Below are 16,413 nucleotides of genomic sequence, written 5' to 3'. Positions count from 1 at the left end.
TAATAAATACAACCCAGGAGAGGCCCTCGGGCCCTTTAACAGCAGCCACACCTGCAGAAATTCACCAGGTGCAGCTTTGCCCATTGGTGACGCTTTCAATGCCTTTTTCTCACGTGGCAGTTAAAGGCATCGAAGCACTGGCCGGAACAAAAGGTGGCAACCCAGAGAGGAGAAACAAAACCCTGTCTTACCTGGTTCTCTGCCTCGGTCTCCTCTTTCCCCCTTCTCCCCCTTTGGGCCTCGGTCACCTGAAAGCAGAAAAAAGGCATTAGACCGCATGCTCTCACAGGGGTGCCTGGGAACACTCAAGTTGCATTATTATTTAATAATAATAATAATAATAATCACAACTACCCTGTGAGATAGGTTAGGCTGAGAGCCAGCGACCAGCCTAAAGTCACACCCAGTGGGCTTTATGGTAAGGTTACCAGATTTTTTTCTTCCCCCCCCCAATTTTTTTTATTAGTTTTCCAATTTTATAACAAACATATTGACAAACATAAAAAGAAAACATCAAAAAACAAACATATATCCTAACTATAGAAATTCTGCTTTTGTTAACATTGTTAGATGACTTCCTCGACTCCCCCTGGCAGTTGTAGCAGTTTTCCAAAACTGATTTCACATAAAATTTACTTAGTCCATTTACCGGTACATCTTTCTTTCTTTTCATTTTAACTTTTATCCATGGTATTCTACAACATCACCTATTTAAATCCTAGGCCAATTTGGTACTTGCAAGTAACTTAATCTTAACATATTTAACGAGATAATCTTTGAATTTCTTCCATTCCTCTTGGTACTCCTCCTCCTTCTGGTCGCAGACTCCTCCGGTCAGGTCGGCTAGTTCCGAAAAATCCATTATCTTCATCCGTGATTCCTCCACTGTTGGTACTTCTTGTGATTTCCAGTTTTTGGCAGGCAAAATTCTAGCTGCAGTTGTGGCATACAAATAGAATCTGACATCTTTCTTGGGCAATTCCAAACCTGTTATTCCAAGAGGAAAGGCCTCTGGTTTCTTAACAAATGTATATTTCAACATTTTTTTCAATTCATTATAAATCTTTTCCCAGGCGACCAGATTTTTTCCAATGAATCTGGGGACACTTTCATTAATTAAATACTACACGTTCAGGACGTTGAGGCTGCAGCGATGGTAGTGGCAGAGGGGCGGCCGTTGCCTTGACCTCAACAGCCACGTTTCCCCTTCCTCCGAGGCTTCTATCTCCTTTCTCCATAAGCCTGGGAAGCCCCTGAGTTGTTAGTTCTTCGGTGGTGGTGGGGAGGCAGTGCGTGGTGCGTCAGGCATGGAAGGCGGAGAAGGAGGGCCGAGAGCAGCGGCGGTGGCAAGGCTCGGGCAGCGCAATGCCACCCTTCCCATCGGAGCAACCCCAATCCCATTCCTACCTGTGTGCAAGCATGAGGGGGCAGTGTTCCCTCACCCGGGAAGGGAGGCTTCCCGTTGCCTAACTGAGAGATCCCTGCCCCCTCCTGCTTACACTCAAGCTCTGATAGACAGTGTGAAGCCTCCCTTCACAGCTGAGAGATCCCCGCCCCACTCCTGTTTGCACGCAAGTAGGAGTTGGGCAGCTGCTCCAATAGGCAGCATGAAGCCTCCCTCCAAAGCTTAGTTGCTGGGCTCAGGGAAGGTGGACTAGATCAGTGTTTCCCAACCTTGGGCCTCCAGCTATTTTTGAACTACAACTCCCATCATCCCTGACCAGCAAGACCAGTGGCAAGGGATGATGGGAATTGTAGTCCAAAAACAGCTGGAGGCACAAGGTTGTCAACACTGGACTAGATGACTCTTGGTGTCCCTTCTACAATTCTATGATGAGGCAATCAGAGTCTACCAGGGATGGCTGCACCTGTCAATTGCAGTCTCTCTCAGTCTCTCATTTTCCTATACAGAGTTGTCAGGAGCTCAGCCTACACTCGAGTAGGACCCTGGCAGAGACACATGCCCGGCTGGCATGTTCTCTCCCTCCTGGTCGATCGTTTGGGAGCTTCAAAAGCTTTCTTCAGCCCAAACATCACAGCGACCGATGCCAATAGACATCGGCACACTTAGGGATCCGCAGAGTCTTTGCAGTTGTGTAACGGACCTCAGCAAATCATCATTTTGGCTAATCTACTTTATTTACGGGATGCAGGTGGCGCTGTGCATTAAACCACAGAGCCTAGCACTTGCCCATCAGAAGCTCGGCGGTTCGAATCTCCGCGACGGGGTGAGTTCCTGTTGCTCGGTCCCTGCTCCTGCCAACCTAGCAGTTCGAAAGCACGTCAAAGTGCAAGTAGATCAATAGGTACAGCTCTGGTGGGAAGGTAAACGGCATTTCCATATGCTGCTCTGGTTTGCCAGAAGCGGCTTAGTCATGCTGGCCACATGACCTGGAAGCTGTACGCCGGCTCCCTGGGCCAGTAAAGTGAGATGAGCGCCGCAACCCCAGAGTCAGCCACGACTGGACCTAACGGTCAGGGGTCCCTTTACCTTTACTTTATTTACATATAAACACACACGGAGCACTGCAACATGGCTCCCTCTCTCTCTAGCATCAGACAGCAAAGAGAAAAAGAACAAAGGACAATAGTCCCACTTCACGGAACACAGTAACACAAACATCCTGTCTCCGTCACTTCACACTCCATGGAGTCAAAACATATACCATCATGTGATAGACAACAATCCCATGACTGCAATCACAGAGCAGGAATTCTAACAGTTTTGTCCCTGCCCTCCTCCCTGCCGAGTCCTAGAAGGGCAACACTGAGACTCTGGGGGGCAGAGGAAACTGAAAGGTGCTGCCACTTCCTGGACTGGTTGTGAGACGGCGGGCAGAGTGAGGCTGGTGGGCCAGTGCCACCTTCACCCTCATGGACCAGCCTCCACATTTTCCAGCTGTTGCCTACAGATGTTCCTTCGCTCTCTGGATTCTTTCCTCCCCATAAATAGGACACCCACCCCCTCACCCCCTTTCTCTAACCTGCTGGCGAACGTTTCCCACTTCTGGGGGGCATAGCCAAGTAACTCTGCATTGAGCGCAGGCAAGACATGGAAATTGGCGCCGGTTCTCCAGCTTCCTGGCATCCGCTCAAAGGGTTCCCTCTCCAGCATTTTGGTGGCCCAAGCGGCGTTGTGATGGTTTGGCCCGTGGCTCCTCCTCACCCTGCCCCGCCCCCTCCTCCGTGGCCTGCTGCCAACCAGTGACTTGATAGGTGACCACCAAGTCCCAATAAACAAGGCCGAATCAAATTTTCTTTCGCTCCCAGCCAAGCTGTTCCCTTTTAACCATTCGGCCAATTGAAAGCATATGTTTTCTGAGCCTGAGCGTTTGTGTGGTTGGCAGGGATTCACGAGCCGCTTTAGACAGAGTCGTTGCACATATATGCTAGATTTGGTGGGTCAGGAATGGCCTGATCCCATGTGAAAAGCCTAAAATGTATCTTACTGGATCTGACCAAAAGAATTCATCCAGCCCTTGGGTGTGATGGCCTGGGATTCCGATTCAGAGGATGAACCAGAGGAATCCCAGCCTGCACAGGAGTCCCCGCCTCCAGGGCCGGCTGAACTGGGGCAAGGCCTAGATGCTGAAGAGCCTGCACCTGTGACAGAGCATCAGGAGCTGGCCCCAGGTGAAGCCCTTCTGGCCCCAGAGGGGCTTGACGACTCAGTGGCCACAGGTGAGCCTCCTCCAGGGCCCAGTAACCCTTCGGCCTCTCCTGATCTGCAGAGGCTTAGGGCAGAGAGGCGAAGGGAACTGGTTGCCCCCAGGAGGAGTGCTCGCCTTAAGGCCAGAGGAGGCGGGGCTCCTGGGGGCCGGGACCGCCCCCGGCCTTAGAAGAGGATAAAAGCCCAGTCAGCCTGGCCCCAGGTTGCGGGAGCAACGTCGTTGTTGGCTTTGGACCTTCCTGTGTTCCTGATCCCTGCTTGGCCTCCTGTTCCTGACTATCCGGTGTTCCAGTTCCCAGCTCGGCCTCCTGTTCCAGCGTACCTGTTCCCCGCCCGGCTCCCCGTCTTGGACCTCGCCCCTCTTCGTGTGGACTCTGCTTACACCCACGGTACCTTCCCCCGGGACCAGCACAGTTTGCTCCCGCCACACCCGCACTCCCCCTTCGTTGGGGTGCGTTCGGGAAGAGCCAGAGGCCATGGCTGACCAGGCGGCTGCGCTGGTGGCATTGGCCCAGGAGAACCAGGCCTTGACCCACACCGTTCAGCAGCTAAGCGATGTAGTCGCGGCGCTTCAGCAGCGGTTGGAAGCCTTTCCAGATCCTGGGGCCGACGCCCTAGCTCCAGGCAAGTACCCAGTGGCCTTGCCAGAGAAATTTGATGGGACCCAGGCCAGTTTTCCCATGTTCCTCGCCCAGGCCAAGTTGTACATTCAGGGGCGAGCCCGGAACTTCCCTGACGACCGCACCAAGGTGCATTTTTTAATCAGTTTGTTAAAGGACCAGGCGGCCAAGTGGGCTTTGCCACTGCTCCGGCAAGACTCTCCTTTGCTAACGGACTATGTGGGGTTTTGTAACCACTTAGAGACTGTGTTTGGTAACCCACTGAAGGAGAGCCAAGCCAATCGGGCGATTCGTCGGTTGAGACAGGACAAGTCCACAGCCGCCGCCTACGCCACAGAATTTCGGCTGTTGGCACAAGACTTGTCTTGGAATGACTCTGCACTACGGGACCAGTATCTTGAGGGACTGTCGGACGAGATACTGGACCAGTTGGCCATGATGGATCGTCCCACCACACTGGATACCCTCATTCAGCGGAGCCTGCAGATAGACGATCGGTTGGAGGACCGTCGCCAGACCCGGGACCGCCAGCACTCCCGACTCCTGGCGCCAGTCCTTCCCAGCAGGTCCACGCCCACAGCCGAGTTGCCAGTCGAGCCAACGCCGCTCGGGGCTGCGCGACCTCGGCTCTCCCCCTCGGAGAAGTCGCGGCGTCGGGAGGGGAACCTGTGCCTTTACTGCGGTGGGGGTGGACATTACGCCCGTTCCTGTCCCGAGAAGCTACCAGTCGCAGGGAAACCGCCAACCTCGGTAGCCGAAGGCCCTAGCAACGTGGGGTCCCAAACCATGCAAGAAGGGCCCTCACCAGTAGAATTGCGACATCTCATGGTACCGGTGCGTCTCTACCCTCCAGGTGGGCCCTGGATTCTTACCCACGCTTTGGTAGATTCGGGGGCAACCCGCTCCTATATGGACGCTGCCTTTGCCGCTCATCATCAGGTGCCACTTCAGAACAAGCCAGAACCGGTACAGGTGGAGGCAATTGACGGACGGCTCCTGCGTTCGGGTGCCGTCACTCGGGAGACCCAGCCCTTGGTCCTGTGTCTCCAGCAGCACCGGGAGGTGCGAACCTTGGACATTGCCTCCATGCCCCGGTTCCCCCTGGTGCTCGGAATGGACTGGCTAGAGGCTCACAACGTTCAGATTGACTGGGTCAAACGGACCGTACACTTCCCAGATCCATGTTCCCATGCTCAGTCGCAGATGCTAGCGGCCGCACCCACGGAGGAGGCAGCACCCACGCTCCCAGCCGTGTACCGGGACTACCAAGACGTGTTCGAGGAACGGGGGGCAGACCAGCTGCCGCCGCATCGGTCTTTTGACTGCGGCATAGACCTCCAGCCCGGAGCGCCCCTACCGGTGAGTCGCTTATACTCTCTAACAGAGCCAGAGCGCGAGGCTTTGCAGGACTTCTTGCGCAAGAACCTGGAGCGTGGGTTCATTAGGCCTTCCACCTCGCCTACTGCGGCACCAGTGCTCTTTGTTAAGAAGAAATGTGGGGAACTCCGTCCTTGCCATGATTACCGAGCCCTGAACAAAATCACCATCCCAGACCGGTACCCCTTGCCCCTTATTTCGGAGTTGCTGGAGCGGGTGCAAGGGGCACAGGTGTTCACCAAGCTGGACCTCCGGGGGGCCTACAACTTGATTCGGATCCGAGCCGGGGATGAGTGGAAGACAGCGTTTGGGACCCGGTACGGGCAGTTCGAATACTTGGTTATGCCTTTTGGTTTATGCAACGCGCCTGCTGTGTTCCAACGCTACATCAACCACGTGTTCCAGGATTTGTTAGACAAGTACGTGGTGGTGTACTTGGATGACATACTGGTTTACTCCCGTGACCCGGCTCGCCATGAGGGACATGTCCGGACCGTGCTGCAGCGCTTGCGTGAGCACCGTTTGTACGCAAAGCTCAGCAAGTGCGAGTTCCATCAGCAGACTGTGGACTTCCTTGGTCACCGGCTCTCTCCAGATGGGGTGCAGATGGACCCTGGGAAGGTGGCAGCGGTTCGAGAATGGGCGGCACCCCGGAACCGCAAGGACCTACAGCGTTTCCTGGGGTTCGCCAACTACTACCGGACCTTCATCGCAGATTATGCTCATCGCACCATCCCGTTGACCCGGCTACTGCGCCCAAAGACGCCGTTTTCCTGGGACGAGGAGGCAGAGGAGGCGGTCCAGGGGTTGAAGGCCTGTTTCCAGGGGGCGCCGATCTTACAACATCCTGACCCCTCTCGACCCTTTGTGGTGGAGACCGACGCCTCCAGTACGGCTCTCGGTGCCGTCTTGTCTCAACAGAATGGACCTGAAGCGCCACTCTTGCCCTGTGCCTTCTATTCCCGCCAGCTCCTACCAGCGGAGCGTAACTATACTGTGTGGGAGCGGGAACTACTGGCCATCAAGGTGGCCTTTGAGGTCTGGCGCCACCATCTTGAGGGGGCACGACATCCGGTGGAGGTGAGAACCGACCACCGGAATCTGGAGTACCTCCAGACCACCCGCAAGCTGAACCAAAGACAGATCCGGTGGGCGTTGTTCTTTTCCCGGTTCCAGTTCCGGATCCGCTACATCCCTAGCTCTCAGAACCAGAAGGCAGATGCCCTGTCCCGGAAACCTGAAGACAACGCAGACACGGTACAGCAAGCAGAACCCACCACGATCCTACCTCCAGCTGCGTTCCTGGCCACCCAGGAGGCGGAACCACTGCAGGCTCGGGTGCGGGAACAGCAGCGGGTCGACGCTTGGGCCCAGGAACGACTCCGGGAGCTGGCTGAAGGGTCCAGCCCACAGTATCCGGGGCTGGTCCTGCATCAGGGCCTTCTGCTGCACCACGGCCGTCTGTACATCCCGCCAGGGCCACTGCGGCTGGAGGTTCTCCGGATGGCCCATGATGCCCCAGCAGCGGGGCACTTTGGACGGTATCGGACCACCCATCTGGTCAGTCGTGAGTTTTGGTGGCCCCGCCTGAAGGCCGACGTGGCTCGCTACGTTGCTGGTTGTGATGTCTGCCGGCGCGCCAAGGGTCCTACCGGGCGACCCCCCGGCCTACTTCAGCCATTGCCAGTTCCACCGCGCCCTTGGCACACGGTTTCGTTGGACTTTGTAGTGGACTTACCCCCGTCTCGTGGCTGTACCTGCCTTCTAGTGTTCTCCGACCATTTCACCAAGATGGTGCACTGCACCCCCTGCCCATCTGTACCCACAGCCAAGGAAACCGCTCAGCTGTACCTTCAGCATGTCTTCTGCCTGCATGGCCTACCAGAGCGTGTGGTGTCCGACCGGGGCGTTCAGTTCACATCCCGGTTCTGGCGAGCATTACACCAGACCCTCGGGACAGAGGTCTGCCTCTCGTCAGCCTACCACCCACAGACCGATGGCCAGACGGAACGGGCGAACGCGGTGCTGGAGCAGTACCTCCGGTGTTACTGCAGCTACCAGCAGGATGACTGGGTCGACCACCTGGCATTGGCGGAGTTCGCCTACAACAACGCGGTGAATGCGTCCACCCAGCAGACCCCGTTCCAGGCCAGTTACGGTTATCATCCACGGCTGTTTCCAGATGTGCTGCCGGCATCCGCGGTCCCGGCGGTGACGGAGTGGCTTCAAGAGCTCCAGTCCCAGCAACAGCTTTTGGTGGAGCAACTGCACCAGGCCAAGGAAGCGTACAAAGCCCAGGCCGACCGCCACCGCCAGGTGGGGCCGGAACTTCGCGTCGGTGACCTGGTTTGGCTCTCCACTCACCACCTCCACCCCTCTCGACCTTCGCGGAAGTTGGACGCCCGCTTCACCGGCCCGTTCCCTATCGTGGACCAAGTCTCTCCTGTAGCATTCCGTCTCCGGTTACCCGCAACCCTGAAGGTTCACCCGGTCTTCCACAGGTCCCTGCTGAGTCCGGTGGCCCCACCCGACGAGTTCCACCCGAACCGTCCCCGTCCGCAGCCAGTGTTGGTTCAGGGAGAGCCTGAGTATGAGGTGGAACGCATCCTGGACTCCCGATACCGCAGGGGAAAGCTGCAGTATCTCATTGACTGGAAGGGGTATGGACCGGAGGACCGTTCCTGGGAACCAGCGGCCAACGTCCACGCACCTGCCTGCCTCCGAGAGTTCCATACGACGTACCCCGGCAAGCCGGGTCCGGACCCTCGGTTGAGGGGGGGGCCTGGGAGGGGGGATGGTGTGATGGCCTGGGATTCCGATTCAGAGGATGAACCAGAGGAATCCCAGCCTGCACAGGAGTCCCCGCCTCCAGGGCCGGCTGAACTGGGGCAAGGCCTAGATGCTGAAGAGCCTGCACCTGTGACAGAGCATCAGGAGCTGGCCCCAGGTGAAGCCCTTCTGGCCCCAGAGGGGCTTGACGACTCAGTGGCCACAGGTGAGCCTCCTCCAGGGCCCAGTAACCCTTCGGCCTCTCCTGATCTGCAGAGGCTTAGGGCAGAGAGGCGAAGGGAACTGGTTGCCCCCAGGAGGAGTGCTCGCCTTAAGGCCAGAGGAGGCGGGGCTCCTGGGGGCCGGGACCACCCCCGGCCTTAGAAGAGGATAAAAGCCCAGTCAGCCTGGCCCCAGGTTGCGGGAGCAACGTCGTTGTTGGCTTTGGACCTTCCTGTGTTCCTGATCCCTGCTTGGCCTCCTGTTCCTGACTATCCGGTGTTCCAGTTCCCAGCTCGGCCTCCTGTTCCAGCGTACCTGTTCCCCGCCCGGCTCCCCGTCTTGGACCTCGCCCCTCTTCGTGTGGACTCTGCTTACACCCACGGTACCTTCCCCCGGGACCAGCACATTGGGTCTCTTTCAAACAGGAGTCTTTTCAGCGGTCTCAAAATTCTAGGAGAAAAAGTTTAGGGCCCAAAATAGAATTCCAAAGTCCTACTGGACATCTCCTAATTTTATTCAATCTTCCCTGTGACAACCCTTGAGATATTTGAGCATGGCTCTTGTATCTCCTCTCAGTCTTGTCTTTCCCAGGCTAAACATACCCAGCTCCTTCAACTATTCCTCATCAGGCTTGGTTTCCAGATCGATACGATAATCTTTATTCTCATTGTCCCATACAGAACAACGAAATTGAAAAATCTACACAAGACATTCAAAACCCAACAAGCCTGCTATCCCAGCTCTCCCAACCTGATTAGCCCCCTAAAAACTCTGATTAAAAACTCATTAGGTCCAGTCGTGGCCGACTCTGGGGTTGCGGTGCTCATCTCGCTTTATTGGCCGAGGGAGCCAGCATACAGCTTCTGGGTCATGTGGCCAGCATGACTAAGCGATCCAGAGCAGCGCACGGAAACGCCGTTTACCTTCCCGCCGGAGTGGTACCTATTTATCTACTTGCACTTTGAGGTGCTTTTGAACTGCTAGGTTGGTAGGAGCAGGGACCGAGCAACAGGAACTCACCCCGTCACGGAGATTTGAACCGCCGACCTTCTGATCGGCAAGTGCTAGGCTCTGTGGTTTAACCCACAGTGCCACCCGCGTCCCTTAGGGACTCCTTAGGGGAGTGACAAAGTGGGATATCAAGTCCAAACTCCTCTTCTTCTTCTTCTTCTTCTTCTTCTTCTTCTTCTTCTTCTTCATCCACCATCACCTTAGCAACCAGTGGTCCAAGCATGGAAACCCTTGGCTTAAGGCCGTGATCAAATTATAAGGAGAGGGAGATGGGGAGGCTGTTCTCCTTTGGGGAGAGCTCTTTAGCTACTTTTTAAAAAAGCAGTGTTTTCGTGCAATTGTTTTGCCCTGGAGTGCGCCACTTGGCACTAAACTGCCAGTCAATCTCATTGGCTTCCTCGGCCAGTAAAGCGAGATGAGTGCTGCAACCCCAGAGTTGGTCACGACTGGACCTAATGGTTGGGGTCCCTTTACCTTTTAAGGGGTCTCAAAGCGGTTAACATTCTCCTTTCCCTCCCCCCCCACAACAAACATTTTGTGAGGTGAGTGAAGCTGAGAGACTTCAGAGAAGTGTAACTGGCCCAAGGTCACCCAGCAGCTGCATGTGGAGGACAGGGAAGCAAACCTGGTTCCCCAGATTACGAATCTACCGCTCTTAACCACTACACCACGCTGGCTCTCTATCATGATGGTCTCCAGGTATCTGTTTTGGGGATGGCAGGAAGAGGAAGGGGGTGCAGAAAAGATTTCGGGGGTGTGTGTTGTTTTTAAGAGGGGAAGGTGGCACCCCTTACCCCGGTACGCCTTTCTGCCTGAGGAAAAAAGGAAGACCATCTGGCCTGGCTCTGCTCCCAGACCCTAAGCCAGAATTCCCAGCACAATATTTCCTGATAGGGTCCCGCCAGAGCCATTAAATATATGGAACAGCTGGACGCATTCATTACACCGGCGGGTGGGATGGTGCGCAAGGGCTCATGCGCCGATTCGAAACACATCTTTTAAGAACAACATAAATTTCCTCGGTGTGGGACTTCTTATCGGCAAAATCTCTTGCAAGGCCAAGCCAAGAAGGGAGGGGGCAGGGATTTATTTGGGGGGGGGGCGGTTTTGGCAGGGAGAAAGTCAGTTTTGCAGGTGCTGAAGGAAAAGTTGCATGCACAAAATTACGCATCCCTGCTTGCACTCAGAAGTCCTCTATAATTTGTGTGTGGTGGATGAGGTTTGCACCCATCACAGTGTTGAAAATGAATGCGTTTGGCAGCCCGTGGCAAATCCATTTTTGTTGTTTTGGAGTAAGGTTCCATTCCGTTCAGAAGTATCCCGGCAATAGTATAAGTTACTATGAACTGAATTCTATTAATTGTTTTCATGGAATCACAGAATTGTAGATTTGGAAGGGACCCTGAACATCATCTAGCGCAACCCTTTGCAATGCAGAAATATGCAGCTGTCATATACAGGGATCGAAACTGCAACCTTGGCGTTATCAGCACCACGCTCTAACTAACTGATAAACTTCTTGCTACTTGCCTTCTATGCTATTTTGTTGGATTACATACCTTCCAACATCCCACTGATCAAAAGGGGGACATTCGTTTTTTGGTCCCACGCTCTCACAGAACCAGCTGACTTGCACAAAAAACGGGGCATTCTAGGATCCAGGATGTTTGTGTGGTTATTATGTGCTGTTTTGAGCTCAACATTTATTGTTGGGAAAGCGGAATACCAATATCGTTGTTGTTGTTTAGTCATTTAGTCGTGTCCGACTCTTCGTGACCCCCTAGACCAGAGCACGTCAGGCCGTCCTGTCTTCCACTGCCTCCCGCAGTTTGGTCAAACTCATGCTGGTAGCTTCGAGAACACTGTCCAACCATCTCGTCCTCTGTCGTCCCCTTCTCCTTGTGCCCTCCATCTTTCCCAACATCAGGGTCTTTTCCAGGGAGTCTTCTCTTCTCATGAGGTGGCCAAAGTCTTGGAGCCTCAGCTTCAGGATCTGTCCTTCCAGGGAGCACTCAGGGCTGATTTCCTTAAGAATGGATAGGTTTGATCTTCTTGCTGTCCATGGGACTCTCTTGAGTCTCCTCCAGCACCATAATTCAAAAGCATCAGTTCTTCGGCGATCAGCCTTCTTTATGGTCCAACTCTCACTTCCATACATCACTACTGGGAAAACCATAGCTTTAACTATACGGACCTTTGTTGGCAAGGTGACGTCTCTGCTTTTTAAGATGCTGTCTAGGTTGGTCGTTGCGCCAGTGGAAGACATGAATTCCCCCAATATTTTCCCCCTGGACATAAATTGGGGAGTCTCCCATTTTGGCAAAACTGTTCACATACATAAATATAACTGGAGACAACTCTCTAGGGTGGTTTGCTAGTAGAGTTGTGCCAATCTTCAAGAAAAGTGACCCCTCAGACCCTCACAATTATAGACCTCTTAGCCCCCTGGGTGTGTAGCAGCAACTGAGAGCCTTGTGCCCCATGAATTCATCTCATCCTCTTTTAAAGCCATGAAGGTTGGTGAGCATCACTGCCTCCTGGGGCCAGGAGTTCCATAGTTTAACTCTTGGGCTGTTTAAAGGATGCTCTGTCCTCTGTCCTGAACTTTCCAACATTCAGCTTCCCTGGATGTTCATATTGTGCCTGACAGGGGGGCAATTTGATTTTTAAGGGGGGCAATTTGGAAGCTTGTTTAGATCATGTCAGTGGTCCTTTGGCTTCCTCCACATGAATAGGAGTTCACTTTTTGAATAATAAGAATTACCGCATTTTCCTGTGTATAAGACTAGGTCGCCCCCCCAAAAAATAATGTCAAAAATTAGGGGGCGTCTTATACAGCCATAGCCTGGGTTAAAGTCGCTTCAGGTTGAGCGTTTTCAGGTTACGTTCCACGGCAACCCGGAAGTAACGGAACAGGTTACGTCCGGGTTTCGCCACTTGCGCATGCGCAGACGCTCAAAATGACGTCATGTGCACGTGCAGAAGCGGCAAATCGTGACCCGTGCACCCGCAGACACGGGTTGCGTTCTGCTCTGGATGCGAACGGGGCTCCAGAATGGATCCCATTCACATCCAGAGGTACCACTGTACATCTTTTCCCCATTTTCTTAAATATGACTCCCCCAAAATAGGGGGCGCCTTATACATGGGGGCGTCTTATAGATGCAAAAATACGGTATATGTCATGGGGGGGGCATCAGGATTTTAGAGATGCTTAGGTGGGACATGGCCAAAAAAAGGTTGCAAACCACTGATCTAGTCCAAACCCCAGCACAGGTGTCTCCTGGGTGGAAAAGGCTGGTGTGCTCATAGCTTCCTCACTTAACCATCAGGCATAAGCTCCTCTGTGTAAATATTTTGTTTTGTTTTGTGGGGAGGGGATTTGTTGTTGTCTCACTTTCGGTTCCCCTGCTTTCGAAATGAGAATATTAGTGTGTTAGCTCACATCCTGTGAGTGTGAACCAGATAAGCGTTTTTGCGCCGTTCGCGGTGATCGAAAACAGCCATCGCTTGGAAAGACGAACTTTCTTTGTAAATCGCCCTTGGCTTGCGCCTCCGAGCAACTTAGAAGGAGCCCCATTTTGTCCATTCCCCATCTAATCTGTCTTCGGGGGATGGAGAAGGAGATAACACTTTCTGGAAACGAAAGAGCCTCGCCGACTGCCGGCCCCCCGTGCCAAGGCAAACGGAGACGGGTAGCGCCAAGAAGCCAAGATAAACTTTCCTCCTAACAAGGGAATCGAGCCGCCTTGGCCACAGAGAGTTTCCCAGGCTAGAGGAGGGAGATGCTGGACGGACAACAGAGTGGGGAGCCTTGGCAGAGACGATGGCCTCCTTGCCTAGATCAGCCTTCCCCAACCTGGTGCCCTCCAGATGTTCTGAATTCACCACATGTTTTCTGGGCACCACAATTTAAGAAAAATGTTAGCAAGCTGGAAGGTGTGCAGAGGAGGGAGACCAAGGTGACCAGTTGTCTGGAAGCCAAGCCTTATGAGGAACGGTTGAAGGAGCTGGAGATGTTTAGCCTGGAAAAAAGGAGACTGAAAGGAGATAGGAGAGCTTTCTTCAAATATCTCAAACATGGAAGGTAGAGCAAGCTTGTTTTCTGCTGCTCCAGAGGGTAGGACTCGAACCCATGGCTTCAGGTTGCAAGAAAAGAGATTCTGACTCAACATCAGGAAGTAATTTCTGAAGGTAAGAGGTTCTTTAGCAGTGGAACAGTCTCCCACAAGCAGTGATGGACTCTCCTTCCTTGGAGGTTTTTAAGCAGAGGTTGGATGGCCATCTGCCATGGATTCTTGAGCTGTGATGCCAGCCTTGAAGGGGGTTGGACTAGATGACCCCTGAGGTCCCCTTCAACTCTACCATTCTATGACAAATAACTGAAGGGCGCCAGGTTGTGAAAGGGCATCCTAGATGTCTACCTCAAATTTTGAGACTATTCACTTTTTCATTTCCTGGGATTTTCAATATTTATTTATTCAAAGTGATCCAATTCGTTGTACTTAAGAGTACTTTTCAAGCACTCCGGTCTGAGATAAAGACACATCCCCACAAGCAGGCTGCTTGTGCACTGGAATATGAAACAGATCGGTGGTCCCCAAACTTTCTATGTGTACAGTTTGCATTTTAAACCCATGTCAATCAAAGCACCGCCATGACTGCAGGGATATAAGGGAGCCTGCTTCTGAAGTCCAGATGCTGAACACATTTCTGCCATGTTTTTGTGGTTGAAAACGATTGTGTCTTTTTAATGCCTGCCTCAAATATGAAGTTGTTTTTATAATTAAAATAATGTTGCTTTTTGGAATGGCTGCAATGGTTTTCCTTGTTAAATCACTTTAAGGCATTCTATGGGAAGTAATTCATGAATGGAATATATAAGTTGAAGATCATGGAGGAGAACCCTATCAATGTTCAGACAGCAGTCACGGAATTAAAAGACGCCTGCTTCTTGGGAGAAAAGCAATGACAAACCTAGACAGCATCTCAAAAAGCAGAGACATCACCTTGCCAACAAAGGTCCGTATAGTTAAAGCTATGGTTTTCCCAGTAGTGATGTATGGAAGTGAGAGCTGGACCATCAAGAAGGCTGATCGCCGAAGAATGGATGCTTTTGAATTCTGGTGCTGGAGGAGACTCTTCCCATGGACAGCAAGTAGATCAAACCTCTCCATTCTGAAGGAAATCAGCCCTGAGTGCTCACTGGAAGGACAGATCCTGAAGCTGAGGCTCCAAGACTTTGGCCACCTCATGAGAAGAGAAGACTCCCTGGCAAATACCCTGATGTTGGGAAAGATGGAGGGCACAAGGAGAAGGGGACGACAGAGGATGAGATGGTGGGACAGTGTTCTCGAAGCTACCAGCATGAGTTTGACCAAACTGCGGGAGGCAGTGGAAGACAGGAGTGCCTGGCGTGCTCTGGTCCAGGGGGTCACGAAGAGGCGGACACGACTAAACGACTAAACAACAACAACCAAGTGTTCATTTGTCAACAAGAAGCACTGACGAAGGTACCTCACCTTCATGACTTTTTCTGATCCCGTTTGAAAGACATCCGAGTTGGTGGCCTCGGTCCAGTATACCTGAAGGAGAGTCTCCACCCCCATCGTCCAGCCCGGACACTGAGGTCCAGCTCCGAGGGCCTTCTGGTGGTTCCCTCCCTGCGAGAAGTCAAGTTACAGGGAACCAGGTAGAGGGCCTTCTCGGTAGTGATACCCGCCCTGTGGAATGCCCTCCCACCAGATGTCAAACAGAAGAACAACTACCTGACATTTAGAAAACATCTGAAGTCGGGGAAGTTTTTAATGTGTGACATTTTAATGTATTTTTAATCGTTGTTGGAAGCCGCCCAGAGTGGCTGGGGAGACCTAGCCAGATGGGTGGGGGACAAATAAATTATTATTATTATTATTATTATTATTATTATTATTATTATTATTCCTCTTTAAGAGTTTAAGCCTTTTTCTGGAGACTAGGCACAGCCTTCCTATTTAGGCAAGGATTTAAGGAGGACAGTAAAGGCTCCAGTTACAGATAGGTAGCCGTGTTGGTCTGCCATAGTCAAGACAAAATAAAAAAATTCCTTCCAGTAGCACCTTAAAGACCAACTAAGTTAGTTCTAGGTATGAGCTTTCGTGTGCATGCACACTTCTTCAGATACACTGAAACAGAAGTCACCGGACCTTTCTATATAGTGAGAAGGTGGGGAGGGGTATTACTCAGAAGGGTGGTGGGAATGGGTGATTGGCAGATAGCTGTGATGAGCCTGTTGACGACTCTTAACGTCTGCAATAGGTCTTACAGGAAAAAGCAAGGTGTGAGAAGGTGAAAAATGGCTTTGCCATGTATAATGAGATAAGAATCCAATGTCTTTGTTCAGACCAGGTCTCTCCATGGTTTTAAGTTTGGTAATAAGTTGCAATTCAGCAGCTTCTCTTAGACTGGAAAGAGAAGATAGACTGGAAAGAGAAGCTGCTGAATTGCAACTTATCACCAAACTTAAAACCATGGAGAGACCTGGTCTGAACAAAGACATTGGATTCTTATCTCATTATACATGGCAAAGCCATTTTTCACCTTCTCACCCCTTGCTTTTTCCTGTAAGACCTATTGCAGTCGTTAAGAGTCGTCAACAGGCTCATCACAGCTATCTGCCAATCACCCAATCCCACCACCCTTCTGAGTAATACCCCTCCCCACCTTCTCACTATATAGAAAGGTCCGGTGACTTCTGTTTCAGTG

The 16,413-nt window shown here is 52.5% G+C and overlaps 1 protein-coding gene across 1 annotated transcript in view; it reads right to left on the bottom strand.

Moving 5' to 3' along the window:
* SCARA5 (scavenger receptor class A member 5) overlaps positions 1-16,413 on the bottom strand; it is a 112,474-nt gene that overhangs the window by 13,319 nt on the left and 82,742 nt on the right. The window contains exon 7 of the mRNA XM_081854825.1: positions 192-248. Within this exon, the coding sequence (XP_081710951.1) occupies positions 192-248 (57 nt within the window). The remainder of the gene's footprint in view (positions 1-191; positions 249-16,413) is intronic.

This window comes from Podarcis erhardii (genome assembly GCF_964252035.2).
Source record: "Podarcis erhardii genome assembly, chromosome: 3".
Classification (NCBI taxonomy): domain Eukaryota; kingdom Metazoa; phylum Chordata; class Lepidosauria; order Squamata; family Lacertidae; genus Podarcis; species Podarcis erhardii.
The sequence above is the reverse complement of the archived record's forward strand: the minus strand, read 5'-3'. Positions and strand labels throughout refer to the sequence as shown.